The following is a 20,294-nucleotide window of genomic DNA, read 5'->3' as shown; positions in this document are numbered from 1 at the left end:
GGGATAGCCTAATTTTGGCAATTAATTGATCTTTGACTATTAGCGGTAAATATGCCCAGTGGCCTGTGGTGGGATGTTAGATGGGGTGGGTTCTGAGTTACTACAGAGAATTCTTTCCTGGGTGGTGGCTGGTGAGTCTTGCCCACATGCTCAGAGTTTAGCTGATCGCCATATTTGGGGTCGGGAAGGAATTTTCCTCCAGGGCAGATTGGCAGAGGCCCTGAGGGGTTTTTGCCTTCCTCTGCAGCGTGGGGCATGGGTCACTTGCTGGAGGATTCTCTGCACCTTGAAGTCTTTAAGCCATGATTTGAGGACTTCAGTGGCTCAGACATAGGTTAGGGGTTTGTTGCGGGAGTGAGTGGGTGAGATTCTTTGGCCTGCGTTGTGCAGGAGGTCAGACTAGATGATCATATTGGTCTCTTCTGACCTTAAAGTCTATGATTCTATGACTCTATGACCCCCCCGCCCCACCTCCTCTTCCCCTGAGCGTTCCGTGTCCCCACTCCTCTGCCTACCTCCCAGTGCTTCCTGCCTGGCCACCGCCAAACAGCTGTTTGGCAGCATTAGCATGCTCCAGGAGGGAGGGGGAGGAGCGGGAATGTGGCATGCTCAGGGGAGGAGGTGGGAAAGAAACAGGGCCGGGGTGGGGATTTGAGGAAGGAGTTGGAATAGGGGCAGGGAGGGGGCAGAGTTGGGGCAGGAACTTTGGGGAAGGGGTTGGAATGGGGCCAGGGCAGGGGTGGGGCCTCATGGAAGGGGTGGAGTGAGGGTGGGGGCAGAGGGGGTTGAGCACCCACGGGAAAGAGGGGAAGTCGGCGCCTATAATAAATGGGCACTGACACCATAAAAAATTACAAACTATTCAGGTTGCTCCTGGCCCCTAGAGACCAATCACTCAGTTGTACCTTAGGCTATGGCTACACTACAGATCTTACAGCAGACTGTAGCTGCTCTAAGCCAACAGGAGACTTAAACTGTAATGTAGCCAATAGCCTTAGATCTTACACCAAAGACGACTGTAGCCAATCCTGTAATAAAAACTAAAGGTTCATTAACTACGAAAATGAAATGTTGTTAACAGGTCAAAGCAAGCAAATATATATACATAAGAGGTCAGTCTGATTCAAAAGGAGACAGATGTAGTAATGTGCCAGCATTGCATGTCTTTTTAGGGCTTAACCCAGGTCCACCCTTGGGATCGCTGCTTTTTTGTTTTTTAGCTCCAGCCCTTGTGAGAGTCAAAACAGCAAAGAGATGAAATATGTTTGTCTTAGCTATTATTTCCCTCTTCCAGGATTCAAATAAATGGGATGGGGCCTTTTGAATGTACTTCTCCGTGGGAGGATGGGGCAATTAATAAAGGTTTTGTTATACAATAGCCTACTTAATTTTGGATGATCTTCTTTTCTGAGTTCACAAATTCAGAGCAGGTATTTTACAATTTAAAAACAATCTTTTATTTTACCTTGTAGCATGGAATATAGACCTCACAAGTGAGATCAATGCATGTAGCAACTTACAAACATTTCATAGAGTCTAAACACTAACAACATTCTTAAGACTAATACCTGTTTTGAACAAAACTAACATGCAGGTAAGCTGGTTTGGTTTCCAGCTATGAGTTTGTCAGTTCTTAGCTAATGCCTACAGCCTTGGCCAGAGCTGGCATTTGGTTTGCCAGTTTTGCATCCCCTTACTTCCTTACTCTGTTTATGAACAACAAGCGGCGAGGGCGGTGTGGGGAGGGAGGGAAAGAGAAGAGGAGGAGGGAGGGAAGCGACCTTTGTAAAGCTACTACTCTCTCCCAGGCAGGTGAAGGAGTGGGGCACGGAGACCTAATAGTTGTGCTGATGGACATGCTGCAGCACAGCACTGTTGCGAAGTACATCTCCCCTGAAGCAGTCACATTCCGTTTTCTGGATTGGTGTTTGGGCAGCACAACTATGTGTGGTCTTCTACTTGGTGCTTGTAACTGAATTGCAACTTAACCTAATAAAAATAATAATAATTCCAATAATCATGGTGCCATCCCAACTCAATGGTCATGGCTGTTATATGAAGATTTTTTTCATGGCTGGGTTGTATTTGGTTAAAGACTTCTGCATTGGTGATATGGGTGGCTAATTTTTTTTTTAAAGGCTATATTATCCTGGTTTGCTTTGTGTCACAGTATAATAGTTGCTTTGCCACCCTTACTTACATTGAGTAGTACCAGTTGTGCAAGTGTTCCCAGTGATTTCATTAAGACAACCCATGAAATGAGGTACACGCTGTGCAAGGGTGGCAGAATCAGGCTATCATTGGGAGATCACTGGGACTTGTTAGATGGCACTATGTGTACATGCTGCACATCTCAACTGTTTGTTAGTCAATGTATTGTCACTTGCCTAGTTGCCATGTTGTACTCCAAGTCACTATCTAGCCCCTCATGTTTGTGAAATGCTTAGAGGTGTGCTGAATAAAGGCTTGACATTTAGTCAATTTGATTTACTGAGTTCATCTTAAAGGGACACAAAATTTACAAACACAATAATCAACAATTAATAATAACCAAAATATAATCAACTTTGAATTTAAAATTGTTAATGAAAATCTAAGCCTTTCTAAAGAAGGGCTTATATTTGGGGGAAAATAATCTGTTTAACTGCTAACAATAAGCCCAGTGTGTTGGACTTGCTTTGGTTCATGGTTCAAGAATAGGATTCTTTGCATGTGCACACTGAGTCTTGTTAACTGTGTCAGTATGTACATACTTAGGTACTAGAACAGGGGTCGGCAACCTTTACTATCAAAAGAGCCATTTTGCCCCCTCTTCCACTAAAGAAAAATAGTCTGGAGCCGCAAAACATAACACTGCTTATAAACTTTTAAAAGTTTTAATCTTTTTTTAATTTTACCTGTTACAACAACAGAATACAACAAACAGAAGTGCAGTGTGCATGTGTAGGCCTACTTTGAAATAAATTAAACACTGAACTATGCAGGCCTTTTTGAGACCTTCCTGTATTTGTGTAAAATTAAAATAAAATGTAGCCCACTTTAATATAAAAAAACATATAGTTGCAGCTTAGCAGTTTTAAAAAAGTAAACATAAAATTAGGAACGTTTTTTGACAAGTCCATTTCAGTGTGCTCTCATCCTCTTTGGGTTTCATTCCATTTGTGCTCTTTAGCGAGAGTGGCCTTCTGACGGGCAACTTCTTCGAGATCCGCTGTCAGGCTTTTGAACTTGGACACCCATAAGTCTTTATCCGCTATGTCGGCCAGTTCAATTTCAAGATCGGGCTGACTTATCCCTGTGAATGCGGATATGTTCAGCAGGGATGGGTTGATGTCCAGCGGTGTGACAGGGAAGGACAGAGTGTTTTTTTCCTTTCTGAACTTGCTGAATCTTTCTCCAAATGCAGCTTGCATTGCCATAATTGCACGGTGTAAATAATCACAATTTATGTGCTTGTTCTCTTCTATGAACTCTCTCAGGGAGGGGAAGTGAGAGAGCGTACCTCTCTGTACATCTCCGGCAAACACTGTCATCTTGCGCTCAGACGCCAGAACATCCTCCAGCAACTGCAGGGCCGTGCTTCCCTTTCCCTGGAGATTTTTATTCAGCGTGTTTAAGTGACTTGTCATATCCACCATGAAATAAAACTTTTCCAGCCAATTGAGGTCTCCCAGTTCGGGATAGCTGAGGCCTTTGCTTTCCAAGAAGGTTTTCACATGTTCCAGACAAGCAGCGAAGCGTTTCAGCACGTCTCCCCTTGACAGCCACCGAACTCTGTTGTGCAGCAGGAGATCCAAATATGCGCTCTCGACTTCATCTAACCATGAACAAAACTGTCGGTGGTTTAACCCGTTTGCAATTATTTTGTTCACTATCTTAATAACGAGGTTCATCACTTCCACACATTCAGGGGGGAATGTTTGAGCGCACAGTGCTTCTTGGTGCAAGATGCAGTGAAACGTCATCAGCTCTCGATCCAGCGACTTTTGAAGTAAATTCACAAAGCCCTTCTGTGCCCCTCTCATACTGGGTGCACCATCAGTAGACACTGACACTGACACCAGGTGAGTGGTGTTTATTCCTTTGGCTTTTAGACAACTCAAAACAGCCTCACAAATGTCCTGTCCCGGCGTTTGGCCCTTTAGCGGTATGAGTTCAATCAGTTCTTCCCATCAGAGTTCACATATCTGCATAACAGTGCTGTCTGCTCAATATCGTTTACATCACTTGACTCATCACAGGCAATTGAATATGCTTGAGCTGAATTGATGTAATCAATTTGCTTACTGGTGATGTTTGTTGCCATTTTAATGGTCCTGTCCTTGACGGTCTTTGCAGAGAGAGACATTTCTTTAATTTTCTGAATAATTTCCTGTTTGTTTTTGAATTCGGAGAATAGATGCTCTGATATTTTTATGAACGATTCTTTCATGTATTCTCCATCTGTGAACGGCTTCCCCCTCCTTACGATCTCATGAGCTGCCACAAAACTAGCAGCTGTAGTTGAGTTTGGAGAGTTGATCCACTTCTTGAAAGTATGTTTGCTCTGCTCAACTTTCCGTAGTAGTTCCGAAATCGCTCTCTTTTGCCCATCTTCAGTTGGGTACTTTTCAGAAAATGCTGAGTGCTTGTTTTGAAAATGTCTTTCAACGTTACATTTTTTGTTGTTTGCTAATTTCTCGCCACATATCAAGCACACAGGTAAGCCAGCGTCGTTGGCAGTGAAGGCAAAGGAATCTGTCCATGCAGAATTAAACTCTATTTTCTTCTGAGATTTTTCTTTTTTGGGATGTATTCATGGTTAGCTTACCGCGAGGGTCGCACACTCAAGAAGCCGCCTGCAGGTAAAGGCGAGGGCTATAGATGTGGATGTGACGCATATTTTAATTGACAAATTATAAAACTTTTTAAAAATTCAATGTTAAAGTATCACCTCGAACTCCAAGATAACTGTGCAACAAAATAAACAAAAATAAAATAATATATAAATAAAAATTAAATTAATAAATAACCGCTATTCTTTTTTTTTCTTCTTTTTTTTTTCTTTTGTCAAGGCCGAAGGGAGCCACAACAAGGAGGCTGAAGAGCCGCATGCGGCTCCGGAGCCGCGGGTTGCAGACCCCTGTACTAGAAGATAGAATCAGACCAGCTCACGTGTTTGGTATTATTTTGCCCTCTAGTGGTTGGTTTATGAAGAGGCTATAAACCCTAAGACTACACACAGCTACTAAAAATGTTCCTTTCGCTGCAGCAGTAGAAGCTTATGGGCCTTATTCTCATTTACACTAGGGCCCCTTTACAGTGCCACTGTGGTATAAAGGAGCATTAGTGAAAACTACAAGTATCATACTTCTTGGATATCTTAAAGTCCCAGGCTGGAGGGTCACAGGCCCCAATGGGTCACAGGCCCAGGCTGGAGGGTCATTGGCCATAGCAGACACACCTCTTCCTTAGTGCAGAAGGTAGTGACCCACCTTCTTCCATCACATACCCCCCCAAAACAGGCAGAAACTTACCCTAAGTGCTGTTCCTGGTCTTGGCAGGGGATGATGATGCCGGGTGTTGACAGCAGTGTTCAGGCAAGCAGTATTGCTAGGAGTGATGTTCCTGAGGGAATGCAAGTGGACTGTGATGCTGAGATTTGAGCTCACCAATCAAAAATATGTTCTCTCCTCAATGGACCAGGACAAGTTCTTAATGTATTTGTCCTAAAGCACTTCTTTTAAAGAGATTATATTGACCTAATTAATTCAATTTAAAAATATGTTTAGGGGTTGAATGTCTTATTTAAAGCCTGTAAAACTCAAGTTCTGTGAAACCACTGAGAAGTTGCTAGTTCTCATTGGTTGGATCCTACTCCTTGCTAAGTGTGAGAAGCAACTGTTTACAAGATTAGCAACAGCTTGGAACTCATTTATTTCCACGTGCAAGGGGGGTATACAGCTGTCCAATAGAGTTCAGTTAAGGCAATATTGGACTTCATTATTCTTCCGTTCTGCTGGCTGTGTAAAAGGGTAGGGGAGATGGCCCCCCCATCTCCTCCTTTCCCTTTTCTGATTGCTAGCACCACTAACTAAGAGCAGTCTTTGGGCTCAAGGGAGCCCAAAGAATATTACTTGCCATGGAGACACAATATTGACAGTGACCATGCAACCATCACTTTCTCTACTTCACTTCCATCTTTCCCTTTTTTTTAATAAGGGTTTTATGAAACCTGCAGTGTATGGTTGCAGACCTCTTAAATTTTGAGAACCACCTTTTTTGTATAGCTTGTCAAAAATGTGCATCACAAAGCATTGATTTTACACACATCTGATACCTTCAGTATATAGTAAAAAGGTATAGATGGGATCTTGTACAGTCCTGTGTACAAACTCTGAGCCCTGTTGTGAAGAGCAGTTTCCTTTGCCTTAGTAACATTTTTAGAGGAGATCCTGTCTGAGGAAGCATTATGATGTACTGATACTGATATCTAGTAAGACAAATGCAGGAATTCCACCTCCCCCCCCCATTTGCTTAATGATTTCCTGTTTTTACTAATGTTGTCAGTGATATTGCAAATTAAAGCCCAAATTTACATCTGTGTTTGCTCTTTCCGAGTGGGAATGAGATCTTTGATATATTTCTACCACCCTCTTCAGTTTCTTACGGCTACTGTAATTGAACATTGAATGAACATGCATGGTGGAGCTCTAGTAACTGTTCTTTGACAATATGATAAAAGTAACATTATGGAAGCAGATCACCAAATGGAGAGAGAAATGTGTTCACACATGTACCAAAATACACCTTCAAAAGGACTAGTTTGGCCTCAGGAATAGAGGATGGTATCATAATTCAACTTTAGTGCTATGTCTGGAGTGCTACCTATTAATTTAGAATTTTAAACTGCCATCAATCACATGGTCTAGGCAAAAGTACAAATATTAATTAAAACTAGCATTCACACCCTCCTAATAATAAACTCTCCAAAAATTCTACATGTGGACTAAAATCAAAAACGCACTTCATTTTAACTCCATTCCAAACTCTAGCTGTACAACTATGGATAATCATAGACTCCACAGCTTTATAAATAAACAAAGAAAAATCTTCTTTCTTGTTTATTCTTGAAATGGTATAGAAATACAAATTGAACAGAACCACTGAAACTGGGGGTTTTGTTCAGATGAATATTTGTTCAGATAAATATTTAGGCAAATATAATGATAAATGTCATATATAAGGAGGTATGCAGTGCTGTTGTAGCCATGTTAGTCTGAGTACTGTGATAGAGCATGGCCAGAGGGCAGCAGAAGAGGGTTAGAAGGGAACCTTATTCCCTGTAAGGGGAAGAAAGTTTGCTATAGATTAACTAGAGCACCTGAAGCCAATTAGAGCACCTGCAGTCAGTCACATGATAAAAACCCCCGCTTCAATCAGACAGTGTGGGAGTTGGAGCAGAGGACAGTTTGGAGAAGTGCTGGGGTGGGCTAAGAAGTCCTAGATAAGGGGCACCTGGCTTGCGCAGAGGGAGGGCAGGAGAGGGAAGTAGCCCAGGGGAAGGGAACCGTCAGTTCAAGTGGTTCACCACTATCTTCAGGGCCCCTGGGCTGGGACCTGGAGTAGAGAGTGGGCCCAGGTCCCTCCCCCTCCCCTCCCCTCCTCTAGGACACTAGTGGGGCAATTCATATTCCAATTTAGGGGCAAGAAATGGTGCCCTGAACCCACCCCCCCAAAGAAGAGAAAGTGTGAGACCCATCATACTAGTGCTGGCAATTTGCCACAGTATATATCCCAGACCTGAAGAAGAACTCTATATAAGCTTGAAAGCTTGTCTCTCACTAACAGAATTTGGTCCAATAAAAGATATTACCTCATCCATCTTGAATATATATATGGAGGCACTGTTACTAGCTTCTGACTAGTCTGTATTTTAGGGGGAAAGTTTTACAATTTTAGCTTTTTTAAAAAAACAAAACAAAAGAACAGTTATTCTAATCCCAATTGTGCAGTTATGCAAGCACTTTATTTTGCATGTGAGTAGTTCCACAGAAATCAGCAGAGCTACCTATTTAAAGTAAAGCAAATGGATCGCTGTCAAAACATTTCTTCCTTAGTAAAGTTTAGCTCATGTTATAGGGTGAGCTATTTACTGTAGGGTTCTTAAAAGAATGATGGAGGCTGAATTATTAGTTCAGTTGTTACAACCTGTGTAAACTGCTGAATGTTGTGTTATAATATAGGAACCAGCTGTACAATGCTTAATTCTTCACAGGCTATCCCACAGTGTACTGTGCGCTTAAAAAAAAAAAAAAAAAAAAAGACTTTCTGGGCAAACTATTAGTAGTTCAGGCTTTGTGCTCCTGCAACAGAAATCAGAGCATTTACAATAGTGTTTCAAGCTTTCTTGCTGAATCTGCAATTGTTGAGCATGGGGACCACTACTGGGAGAAAAATCAAGGGGTTTAACATAGGTGACAGGCTGAGGATGACAAAAATAAATAGAGGAGAGCACACATTTTATCCTTTTTGAGGAAACATCTTGCTTTAGAATACTACCTCAGGTAAGCATAAAATACTTAATGGAAAAGGCCTCGGCACCTGGCATTATGTGCAGGTGGTAAATGAATTCTAAGCCTGGTAACAGCCAATCTTACAGGACCTTGGGGCCTGAACTGTTATATCATAAGACCTGCTCAGAGACTTGATCGCTCTCTCCCTTGTGCTAAGAGTTGGATAACAATCACATAGAGGATGTGTCGTACCAAACTAAGTCACTTTAATTTTTCTAGTTCTTTAGGTGGGCTCAGTGGGAAACACAGCTGTTGTAAAACCACATATGCTTTCATTCGGGGGTAGAAATGTCTCTGTCACAGCGCTGCACATCTGCAAGTGTAGCCAAGCCCAAAGACAGTTGCAGTTCCACAGAGCTTACACTTACACAAAGGGGAGAAAGAGGAACACTTAGAGGTGAAGTGAGCTGTCCAAACTTACACAGCAGGTCAATGGTAGGTATATCCTCAAAATTCAAAAGAGAACCCAAAATTTAATCTCATTTTTTAAATCTCATGTTTGACTCCTTGATGTTGGCAATAGCGTGAGATACCAAGTATTTAAACATCTGAGTGAACATACTAGATCGAAATCCAATCTATCTAATAGTAGCTACATGATAGACCAGAACTAAAATTAAATCCATTTTGACAGTGCAAGTAATCATGTCAACTTAATACAGCTGTCTTTTACAAGACAATGCAATTAGATAGTCCTCTCAAGTAACCTGAGGATTTCGTAGTCAGCAGGTTTTCACCACTCTTCACTCAGAGAACTTGATAGTGAAGATAAAGATCTCTTAAAAGAACCCATTACAGATGCTTATATATTAGTTATTTAAGTGGAAGCCAATTTTCAAATGCATCCAGAAACAAATATCAACAAAGAAATCTCCATTTCTTTGACCTCTTGATGGAAGAGGTTAATTTAACAGTTACACTGTAGAAAATGGGTACTACACATATAAGAAACTCAAAGCTATTCAGTATTAAAAATACATGAAAGACCTAGACTAAATATCCATAGCTTGTATTAGGTTTTTGGTGAGTAGCCACCACCTCCAAACTCCATACCAGGAGCAGCAGAAGCTTCCTAAATGAGTGTGAGTGTGTGTGTGTGTGTGGGGGGGGAACGGAGGGCCACTGGCTCCTGAACTGTGGCCCTATCCCCATGTGCTGCCGCTTCTCCCCGAGGCCCCGCTCTCCTGCCACCTCTTCCCCGCAATACCCTGCCCCTGCTCATTCTTCTCCCCACCTTGCCCATATGGCTGGTAAAAAGTGGGAAGGCATAGCTCTCCCACTTTTAAAACTGTGTGTGTGTAGGGGGGTATAGCTCTCTGCCCCTCCACTCCATACATTCATGACAATATACAATAAAAGACCTAAAAACTGGGAGTTCAACATGGGTTAGTGGACAGGGAGGCTGTAGACTTAGGCCTAGTCTACACTACAGAGTTAGGTCAACGCAAGGCAGCTTATGTCAACCTAACTCTGTAAGCATCTACATTAAAATGTCACTTCCTCCAATGTAACTCACCTGCTATGCCAACTTAATTCCACCTGCACGAGAGGCATAGCGCTTAGGTCGATGTAGTTAGGGTGATGCACTGTCAGTGTAGACACTGCATTACTTACTTAGATTTTAATAGCCTACAGGAAGTGTTCCACAATGCCCCACTGTGACTGCTCTGGTCACCATTTTGAATTCCACTGCCTGATGGCAAGATAACCAGGTACACATGACCCTCCCCTTTTAAAGCCCCAGGAATTTTTGAAACTCCATTTCCTGTTTGCTTAGTGTGGAGAGATCACTTAGCAACTGCCCCGTTGACCACGCCAGTTCCAGGCTGCAAACGTGCTCCTGCCTGGAGTACACAGGCGGTGGGTGGATCTCCTGTGTCGGTGGGGAGAAAAGGCTGTGCAGGCCCAGCTCTGATCCAGCTGTAGAGATGTCAGTATCTATGAGCAGATCACTCAGGGCATGGGGGAGAAGGGCTACAAGAGGGACCCACAGCAGTGTTGTGTGAAAGGCAAGGATCTGCAGCAGGCGTACCAGAAGGCCAGAGAGGCTAACAGTCACTCTGGTGCAGAGCTGCAAACATCCCGCTTTTGCAGAGTTGCATGTCATCTTCGGTGGAGACCCCACCACCACTCCCAAGGGCCCCGGGATACTTTGGAGGAGCTGGAGTCACAGACCCCTGGAGTGAACAGTGAGAAGGTGGTGTTGGATGAGGAAGAGGAGGCTGGGGAACAGGTGAATGGGGGATCCAGTAGTGCAACAAGCCAGACCTGTTTTTGATGCCAGAGCAGTCAAGCCAGTCCCTATAGCCCAGCATGGGCAAATCTGATGCAGGAAAAGGAACCTCTGGTACGTATGCAGTTTGCTGTGATATTGCAGGGACACATCTGTTCATTTACTCTTTTTAAAATCATGCTAGAAGAGATAATGAAATAACCAATGGAGGTAGAGTTGCTATCCGCTTCTCATTTCCCTTATACATTTCCCCCCGGTTAGGCAGCAGGGGCCTGCAGAACAGTTTATGTGCACTGGGATGTCCTATGAGTTCTCCATAGAGATCTTGAGTAAATTTTCCTGGAAGTAGTCTGCAATCCTCTGCCAAAGGTTTCCGGGCAGGGCTGCCTTATTTCTTCTGCTGCAGTAGGACACTTTCCCATGCCACTCAGCAATTACTTCAGCAGGCACCATTGCAGCACACAGGCTAGCAGCATACAGACCCAGTCTGCAGCTGGATGCATGTAGGAGCTGTTCCTTTTCAACCTCTTTTACCCTCAGGAGTGAGATCAGCTAAAATCACCACTGCCCATGAAAAACGGTGCCAGTATTCAGTTCTATTGCCCTATCCAAATATACTCATGCCGGTGAGCCCCCCCCACCCTTTTTTTCTTGTTCCACCTCCCCTCCCATCTCCTGGCTGCACTCACCATGTCTGAGAGTGCCGCTGTGCTCTATGAATCCCAAGGAGAAGTGAGAATGTAGTGCTTGTAACTTGTGTGGATCAAGGGGAATGAGTTCAGTATACCAAGTTTTCATTTATCTTGTGAATACACTCACGACAGTACCCCTGTTCATTGTATCTTTTTCAGCTGCAAATGTGGCCTTGATGGTCTCTCTATCCACATCAGCAGAGGGGCTCAGCCAGATTAAGATGAGAAGGAAGAGGACACAGGATGACATGTTCCAAAAGATCCTGCAAGTCTCTGGTGCTTCGAATACTGAATACAGGGCTTGGAGGATCACCCTCATGGACAGGGATAGAGCAGAGAGAAGAAAAGCACAGGAGAAGGAGAGAGACGTGCAGTGCAGCAGGACATACTACAACTTCTCAAGCAGCAAACAGACATGCTAGAGACTCTTATTGACATTCAGGTTCAACAGACCTGCACCTGCCTCCCCTACTACTCCACCCCAGGGGGAGTGTTGTATCCTTGGGGCAGCCGGTGTAGGAAGCAATCACTTGAGGCCAGAGAGCAGACAGCTAACCAAAACCTCCATTTTATTTACAGAGACAGAGAGCTCACTCAGCCGGTTGAAACCGGCTGAGCTATCCCTTAATAGTCTAACTCAGTTGCCATAGTAAGAAAACCCATGACAACCAAATACACAACATATTCCTCCCCCCCTAATAAGAACATCCCCTAAATAAAACACACACTAAACTAGAGAAGGAGGGTAGACTGCCTCCATTCCCGGCTAAACCCTGGGGATTATTTTGCCCCATAACCGTGGGTTCGCCCTAACTAAAGATCCAGCCGATGAGGAGGCCTTCTGTCTCTAGGTGGATTACGGCGAACTTCTGGTGTTGTTGCACCCGAAAGTACTAGGGGCTCAGGGTCCGCAGCACGAATAGGTGAGGAGGTGGTATCAGCTCGTGCTGGGCAAAGGGGTATCTCAGCTGCCGGCAGTAATGGAGGAGAACAGTCAGGAACAGGTGACTCATGATTCGGTGTCTCACCAGGAGGGGTGAAGTCAGACCCCTCAACTGCAGATGGGTCCTGAAGACTGGCATGACCTGGCAACAGCTGATCTACATGTTGCCGCCAGGTAAGATTCTCTGCAATCCGGACTGTATAGGAAACAGGTCCTGTTTGAGTGATGACTGTGGCCGGGACCCATTTAGCTCTGGAAGTATAATTCCGAGCCAAAACTGGCTGCCCTGGGCTAAAGGTTCGGTCTTTTGCTCTGGGTGCCCGTCTGATGACTTGATATTGCTGCTGATGTTGCACAGTTTGTCTGGGTTCAGAAGGTTTCAGCAGATCAAAGCAAGTTCTAATTCCATCATTAGAAAGGCTGGGGAAGCCTGGGTCATAGCATGAGGTGTGTTTCTATAGGAAAGTAAGAAGGTATCCAGACGCTTTTGAATGGAGTGTTGTCCCTTTGCTGATTTCAAAGCGTTTTTCATTGTCTTCACAAATCTTTCAGCTAATCCGTTGGTGGACGGATGATATGGTGCTGACGTGATGTGGTGTATCCCATTTGCCGTCATAAAATTTTGAAACTCCTGAGAGACGAACTGCGTCCGTTGTCGCCACAAGTTGTTCTGGCAGACCAAAACGACTAAAGAGTCCTCGTAGTTTTTGGATAGTACTCTCTGCAGTAGTGGACTGCATTATAGAGACTTCTGGCCATTTAGAATGGGCATCTACTGCCACCAAGAACATGCTTCCTTCAAGGGGGCCAGCAAAGTCAACGTGAATACGTTGCCACGGGTTTTCAGGCCAGTCCCATGGGTGTAGGGGTGCCCACTGGGGTGCATTTCTTACACCCTGACATGACATACAAGCTTTTGCCTTCTCTTCAATAGCACTGTCCAATCTAGGCCACCAAAAATAGCTTTGTGCAATTTCCTTCATGCACACTATTCCACAGTGACCGGAATGTAGCTGTTCTAACATCTGTGATCTCAGGGGTGGTGGAATAATGACACGCCTCCCCCACAACAAGCAACCAGATTGGACCGATAACTCCGTCCGCCTGGACATGTAGGGAACAAGGTCGGGTGAGACCGGAGAGGTTTGTCGAGATTTTCCATGCATCATCAGGTCCATAACTTGGGATAATACTGGGTCAACGCGGGTTGCCTTCTTTATCTGAGCAGCAGTGATGGGTGTATTCTCTACCTGTTCAAAGTAGAAGATTTCCTTTTGGGCACTATCTTGATGTTTGACCGGTAAAGGCAACCTTGAGAGGCCATCTGCATTGCCGCAGAGTGGATTTCGATATTTGATTTCATATGTGTGTGCAGAAAGTATCAATGCCCAACGTTGCATACGACTAGCAGCTAATGGGGGAATGCCTGTGTAGGGTCCAAAAATTGATGTCAGAGGTCGATGGTCTGTAAGAAGAGTAAACTTTCACCCAAACAGGTACTGATGAAACTTCCTAATTCCAAAAACAATTCCTAATGCCTCACGTTCGATTTGGGCGTAGTTAGTTTCTGCTTTGCTTAGAGTGCGTGAAGCAAAAGCACTAGGTCTTTCTTCTCCGAAGGCATAATGTGTGACACGACCGCTCCCACTCCATAAGGAAGCATCGCAGGCCAATTGCAGGGGTAAGGATGGATCAAAGTGCGTTAGAACTTCAGAATTTAACAATGCATCCTTAGCTTTGTTAAATGCAACATCACAGGCTTCAGTCCACTTCCAGGCCTTGTTCTGCCCAAGGAGCTCATGAAGTGGTTTTAGCAGTGTGGCTAACTGTGAGATGAACTTTCCATAATAGTTCAGTAGTCCTAGAAATGAGCGTAGCTGGCTTACATTTCGAGGTGGGGGAGCCTCCACAATAGCTTTAACTTTTGCAGGGGCCTTATGAAGACCTGCAGAATCAATGATGTGTCCCAAATATTCAACAGAGGGCTTGAAGAATTCATACTTGTCTTTGCGAACTCGTAGGCCATACTCTTCCAGTCTTTGTAGGGTAGCCTCTAAATTCTTTACGTGATCCTCTTCATTTCTTCCAGTGACCAGGATATCATCCAGATAGCACTGAACTCCTGACAAGCCACACAAGATCTGGTCCATAGCCCTCTGGAACAGGGCGGGAGCCGATGTGATTCCGAAGGGTAGGCGACAGTATCGATAAAGCCCCTTATGAGTCACAATAGTCAACAGCTCTTGGGACTTTTCATCGACGTGCATCTGTAAATATGCTTGACTCAGATCAATCTTACTGAACTTTTGTCCCCCAGCCAGGCCTGCGAAGAGGTCATCGATGCGGGGAAGCGGGTATTGCTCTGCACACAACACTGGGTTGACAGTGACTTTAAAATCACCGCAAATCCGGAGAGAGCCATCTTTCTTCACTATTGAACGATAGGAGTGGCCCATGAGCTATGGGTAACTGGTATTAGGACTCCATTGGTGACCAGGCGCTCCAGTTCAGCTTCAAAATTTGGCCTCAAGGCATATGGCACAGTACGGCATTTAAGATATTTTGGTGGACTGCCAGGTTTAATGTTCAATGTCACAGTGATTCCCTTCATACTTCCCAAATCATCTCCAAAAACAGCAGCATGTTTCCTTAGTATAGGGGTTAGACTGGTTTATTCTTTAGTCATCCGGTGCACTTCTGCCCAGTTCAGCTGAATCTTCCCAAGCCAAGACCTACCCATTAAGGCTGGGTAGTCACCTCTCACCACAAACAGTGGCAATTTAGCCGCCTGTCCATTGAGCTCCACCTTAACATCAATAGTGCCCAACATGGGCACAGCTTCACCTGTATACGTCTTCAGAACAGTTTTTGTTGCCTTAAGCGGAAGATGCTGTAGCTTTTTCTTATACACAGTCTCCGGAACCAGCGAGACAGCTGCACCGGTGTCTAGTTCCATGCGTATAGGTTTGCCCTCCAATAAGGGGGTTACCCAGTATTCATGTGAGCCCGCTGCCAAAGACAAAACATGCAGTGGCACTTCCTCTTGTGAGGAGGTGTCACCTTGATCATCCTGGGTCTCCTCTAGGGTATGCAAGGTTCCTCTTTTTGTCGGCCAGACCACAGGCCTCTTTTTCTTTTGTTTACAGGCATACTCAATGTGTCCCTTTTTGCCACAGTGTCGACACACCAGGTCCTTACACCAGCATTCTGATGCCTGGTGACCCAGCTACCACAGCGGTAACATTCTTGACTCTGCACTGTTTTGTGGGTCAGTTCTTGTGACACTTTTTGCACCCTAGGGGATGCACCGATGTATTGTGCCTCCCTTGTAGCCAGTTCCATGGAGACAGCAATATCAACAGCCTTCTGTAATGTAAGCTGAGCCTCTGTCAGTAGGCGCTTCCGTATAGCTTCACTGCAGAGGCCACACACTAACCTGTCACGCAGGGCATCATTTAACATCTCTTTAAATTCACAGTGTTCTGCTAGCTTTTTAAAAATGGCTACAAATTGTACAACTGTTTCATCTTCCTTTTGGTCTCTTTTGTGGAACCTATATCTTTCAGCAATTACCAGTGGTTTTGGGGAGAAATGAGACCCCAGGATTTCCACAATGTCACTGTAAGATTTAGTCTCAGGCTTAACAGGGTGTAGTAAGCTGCGTAGCAGAGAGTAGGTTTTAGCCCCTACAACAGTTAAGAATATTGGCACCTTCTTCGCTTCTGTAATGTCATTTGCAATACCAAAAAGCTCAAAACGCTCAGTATACACATGCCACTGCTCTGTATTCTCATCAAAAGGCTCCAGGGGCCTGGTCAGAGTAGCCATGATTTTTAGTTTCACTTTCACAGTCAGTGCAACAAGCAGCTTTTTTTCTTTGTTTGGTCTTTACCTTGACTTCTACTTCCTTCTGTTACTGGAGCAGCACCAGGATCCCATCCTCGTCGCCAGTGTTGTATCCTTGGGGCAGCCGGTGTAGGAAGCAATCACTTGAGGCCAGAGAGCAGACAGCTAACCAAAACCTCCATTTTATTTACAGAGACAGAGAGCTCACTCCGCCGGTTGAAACCAGCTGAGCTATCCCTTAATAGTCTAACTCAGTTGCCATAGTAACAAAACCCATGACAACCAAATACACAACAGGGAGAGTACAGACTATCACAGCCATACATACGTTGATTTGTGAGAGACACGACTGGTGTTTGTGAAATGAAAATGACTTCATGAGCCATAGGAGTAAGGGTTAGGCTGGGTCTCCCAGAATCCCTATTTGCATTTGAACATCCCAAATGGTAATCCTCTGGTTTGGAAAGAAAGTCCCTGCTTGCAGCTTTCTGAACAGATCTGTGATCTTAAAGGTGCATGTGTCATGCACCTTCTCTGACCATCACACACTGATGTCCATAAAATGTAGCCCTTTCTGTTGATGTACTCTGTGGCAAGGTGGTCGGGTGCCAAAATAGGGATGTGTGTGCCATCTACCGCCCCACCACAGTTTGGGAACCCTATTGCTGCAAAACCATCCACTGTTCTGCTTGTTGCTCAGAATCACTCAGTCCTTCATAGCAGGATGTGATTAATGGCTCTGCACGCTTGCATCATAGCAGCCCCCATGGTGGATTTTCTAACTCCAAATTGATTCCCAACTGATTGGTAGCAATCTGGTGTTGCAAGCTTCTACACAGTGATGGTCACTTGCTTCTCCATTGGCACTGCAGCTTTCACTTTGGTGTCGCTGCACTGGAGAGGGCTGGGACAAGCTCCATACGCACTTAGCAGTGATAGCAGCAGATGCTGAGTAGGTAGAAATATTTGACACTTCATGCACTTGTAACCCCTTTGGGGTTTAGAGAACATGGCCCCTTTAAATCTTTTTCCCAGGGGAAGGGGGAGGAGGAGAGTAAGTAAAAAGGAGGGAAATGCCAGGGGGCGGGTCTGGAGCTCCAGGGAGGGAGAGAGGCAGTCTGCAGGCCCTGGGAGGAGGAAGCAGGGAGAACCTGCTTGAGGCCTGAGGAAGATAGGCCTGATCGGGGACAGCCCAGAACAGGAGCCAGGAGGAGCCCTGTGCCAGGGGGGAATCGCCCGAGAAGGACAGGCCGGAGCTGGACCCAGTATCACGGCTGCCCAGAGCTGTGAGTACTGGGGCTTGTGACTCTGCATTGAGGAACAAGGAGGGAGGTTGTAGCTAGTTAAGTGGGAAGGTGGTCGCTCTGTGTGGCTTTGCAGAGAGCGGCAGAAGAGGGCACCGGAGGGGTTTGTTGGGGAAAGTTCACTGGCGCCGAAGAGCGAAGACGACCAGGAGCACCCAAGACTCACCACTGGACTGGAACTTTGCTCAGGCCTCCTGAACTCAGGAGACACATTGCTCAGTGTCTGTCCTGTCAGACTGTGTTACCACTGGGCCTATGGGGCTTTGGTTTGGATGCAGCCCTGTTTTACTGCTCCCCTTATATTTCCTCTTGTTGTATTTCTCCTCTCATCCCTCTGTAAATAAATACTTCCCTTTGTTATATCCATTGTACTTTTCCTGTGTGTGCACTCTGGGGGGTTTGGAACAGGTGCCCCTGGGGTGGAAGGGATTTCTCCTGCTGCATTCCTGCGCACGCTGTCTCTTGGCCAGAGCTACCTGCAGAGCAGACTCCATCTTGGCCACGAGGGCACTAAAGTTACACACTAATATCTAAACTCAAAGATTTACTCAAGAAGTGACTGTAAAATGGCACTGAGGGTTCCCTGTTGCTTAGAGCTGCAATGGCAGAGTATGCAGTTAAGAGGAACAAATTATCCCATGCCTGAGTCATTCCAGTGTAGGTGACTGGATACAGCATAAAACTAGCCCTGTGGATTTTCTAACTCAATTCCAGCAGAGAGGTAGGTGGCATTGTTCCCACTGACAAGGGCAGGGCTTTGGCCCATGCACTCCAGGCCTGAGGTATTTAATTAAATCCGCTTTTATTAAATCTACCAGTTGAAGTTGTATTGTTTGGGAAAGTAAAAAGGAGGTGGAAAAAACACGTGTGGGGGGGAGAATGATCAGTCCCATGCTGACATAGCAGCTGTTAGGGTTAAAGGGGACAGATTGTTTTGGCAGGTCTTGAGCAGTTAAATGTCATGACTTGGGATAGGTAGTGATAAAGTTGCTCTTGAAACAATCTTTGGCACGGCAGGTAGATCATTGGTATTCAGAGCCAGAGCTGGCTGGCTGTAAAACTCGAGCTACAACGAAAGGCACATGCTCTCTAATTGCTGGAGTGAGCCAGCTGTGTGTGTCGAAGCAGCGGCGCCCAGGGGCAGACCTGAGCCGGGGAAGATTGTCCCGGGGGAGGAGGCCGTTGTTGGGGACCATTAGCGAGTGTCTAAGGATTCCTCCTCACCATGGAAACAGCAGCAGCAAACAGGGTCTGCGGGGCTGGCCTGAAAGCCGGCGGAGGCGAGCGCAGCCGGATCCAGCGGCTCCCAGGCGTGCACCCGGCGCTGCCCCACGCCCGCAGCTGCTGGGAGCTAGAGGAGGCGCAGGGGATGGAGAAGGGGGCCGGGGATCAGCGCAGTGCGGGCAGAGCGCAGCCCCAAGCCAAGCCGGGCTATCGCCACGCCAGACCCGCCCAGCCCATCGCGCCGGTGGAGAACATCAAAGAAATGCAGGTGAGGCGGGCGGGGGTGTCCCGGCCCGGCGGGGGAGGGGCTCTCCCGCTGCTCTGCGGGCCCCCGGGGAGAGGCGCAGGACAGCAGGCGGCCGGAGCCTTTTGCCCGCAGGGCAGCACGGGCCAGAGCGGTCACCGCGCTGCCTCCGGGCCCGGCTGTTGCTGGGCGGGGGCGAGCTAAGGCGCGCGCGGCTCCTCAGAGCGTGGCGCGCTCTCTGCGGGGTGGCGGGCGCGTGGCGCTCGTCTCTCGAGAGAGACTCCGTCACAAGCGCTTCAGCGCGGGCCGAGGTTCTGCCCCGAGGGACCATGCGAGCCCCCAGGGGAGAGCAGATAGCGACACACACACACACTAGCAACGCCACGGCAGCCCTAGCCATGCCCTCCAACAGGGGCTTTCCGCCTCTTCCATGCACAGGACGCCTCTAGTCCAGGACCACTCTGGAATCTGCCTCCAACTCCTAGGTGGGGGATAAGGGAGTTGGGACCCCTGACATTGGCTCATGATCCCAGGTTGACAGGCCTTGCAAAGGAAAACAAATCGAATAAAATTTTGTAAATAAAATCTGGTATATTGACTGGGGAAGGCTGTTAATCCTGATGGGGGAAGAAGAGGCATTAAACCCAACCTGACCTTCCAAGGATTGTCAGGCACCTTTACATGTCCCCCTGTCACGACTTTCTGCCAAACAGCTGTGCTATCATCACACAGTTGCAACTCCCATCTTTTCATGTACTGTAATATATATATACCCGCCTACTGTATTTTTCACTCCATGCATCTAATGAAGTGGGTTGTAGCCCAGGAAAGCTTATGCACAAATACATTTGTTAGCCTTTAAGGTGCCACAAGGACTCTGCATTGTTTTAATTGAAGGGAGTGACAGCCAAAGGAAATGCTATTGGGTCTTAGTTCATCCCCTTGCTCACCTGCCTGTGGGGATCCATTTCCCCATCATGAGTGCTAGTGTTTGTCTAGCCTGGATGAAGCTGCCACTGCTGCTCTTCTTGGCAGGGGGATGGGGAGAGCAATGATTCTGGCCCCTCTCTCTAGGCCTGAATAGGGGAGTAAAGATCCTGGCACCTTCCCCCACTGCTCCAGTCCGGTCTTCTTTCCCTGAGCTTGGAGTAGTAGGGGCAGCTGTAAGAAGAAACTCTCTCTTCTTTGGCTGGAAGAAAAGGGGCAGTCTTAAGGGGAATAGAAACCCAGGGAGGCATGGAGCTGCAAGGGAA

At 46.2% G+C, this 20,294-nt stretch overlaps 1 protein-coding gene and 1 long non-coding RNA gene across 2 annotated transcripts in view; one reads left to right on the top strand and one right to left on the bottom strand.

Moving 5' to 3' along the window:
• Positions 1–1,650: 1,650 nt before the first annotated feature.
• LOC120398740 lies at positions 1,651–18,930 on the bottom strand. The gene is made up of 3 exons (XR_005594670.1): positions 18,798–18,930; positions 5,517–5,607; positions 1,651–1,989 (listed from the first exon to the last, which is right to left on the bottom strand). It is a non-coding gene; the product is annotated as an uncharacterized LOC120398740 (long non-coding RNA).
• DNAH5 (dynein axonemal heavy chain 5) overlaps positions 18,634–20,294 on the top strand; it is a 284,226-nt gene continuing 282,565 nt past the window's right edge. Inside the window, exon 1 of the mRNA XM_039526328.1 lies at positions 18,634–19,065. Coding sequence (XP_039382262.1) covers positions 18,799–19,065 — 267 coding nt within the window. The 5' untranslated portion in view covers positions 18,634–18,798. The remainder of the gene's footprint in view (positions 19,066–20,294) is intronic.

The sequence above is a fragment of the Mauremys reevesii genome, linkage group 2, assembly GCF_016161935.1.
Source record: "Mauremys reevesii isolate NIE-2019 linkage group 2, ASM1616193v1, whole genome shotgun sequence".
NCBI lineage: Eukaryota > Metazoa > Chordata > Testudines > Geoemydidae > Mauremys > Mauremys reevesii.
Note: the sequence above shows the minus strand (reverse complement) of the source record. Positions and strands in the feature narration are given on the sequence as shown.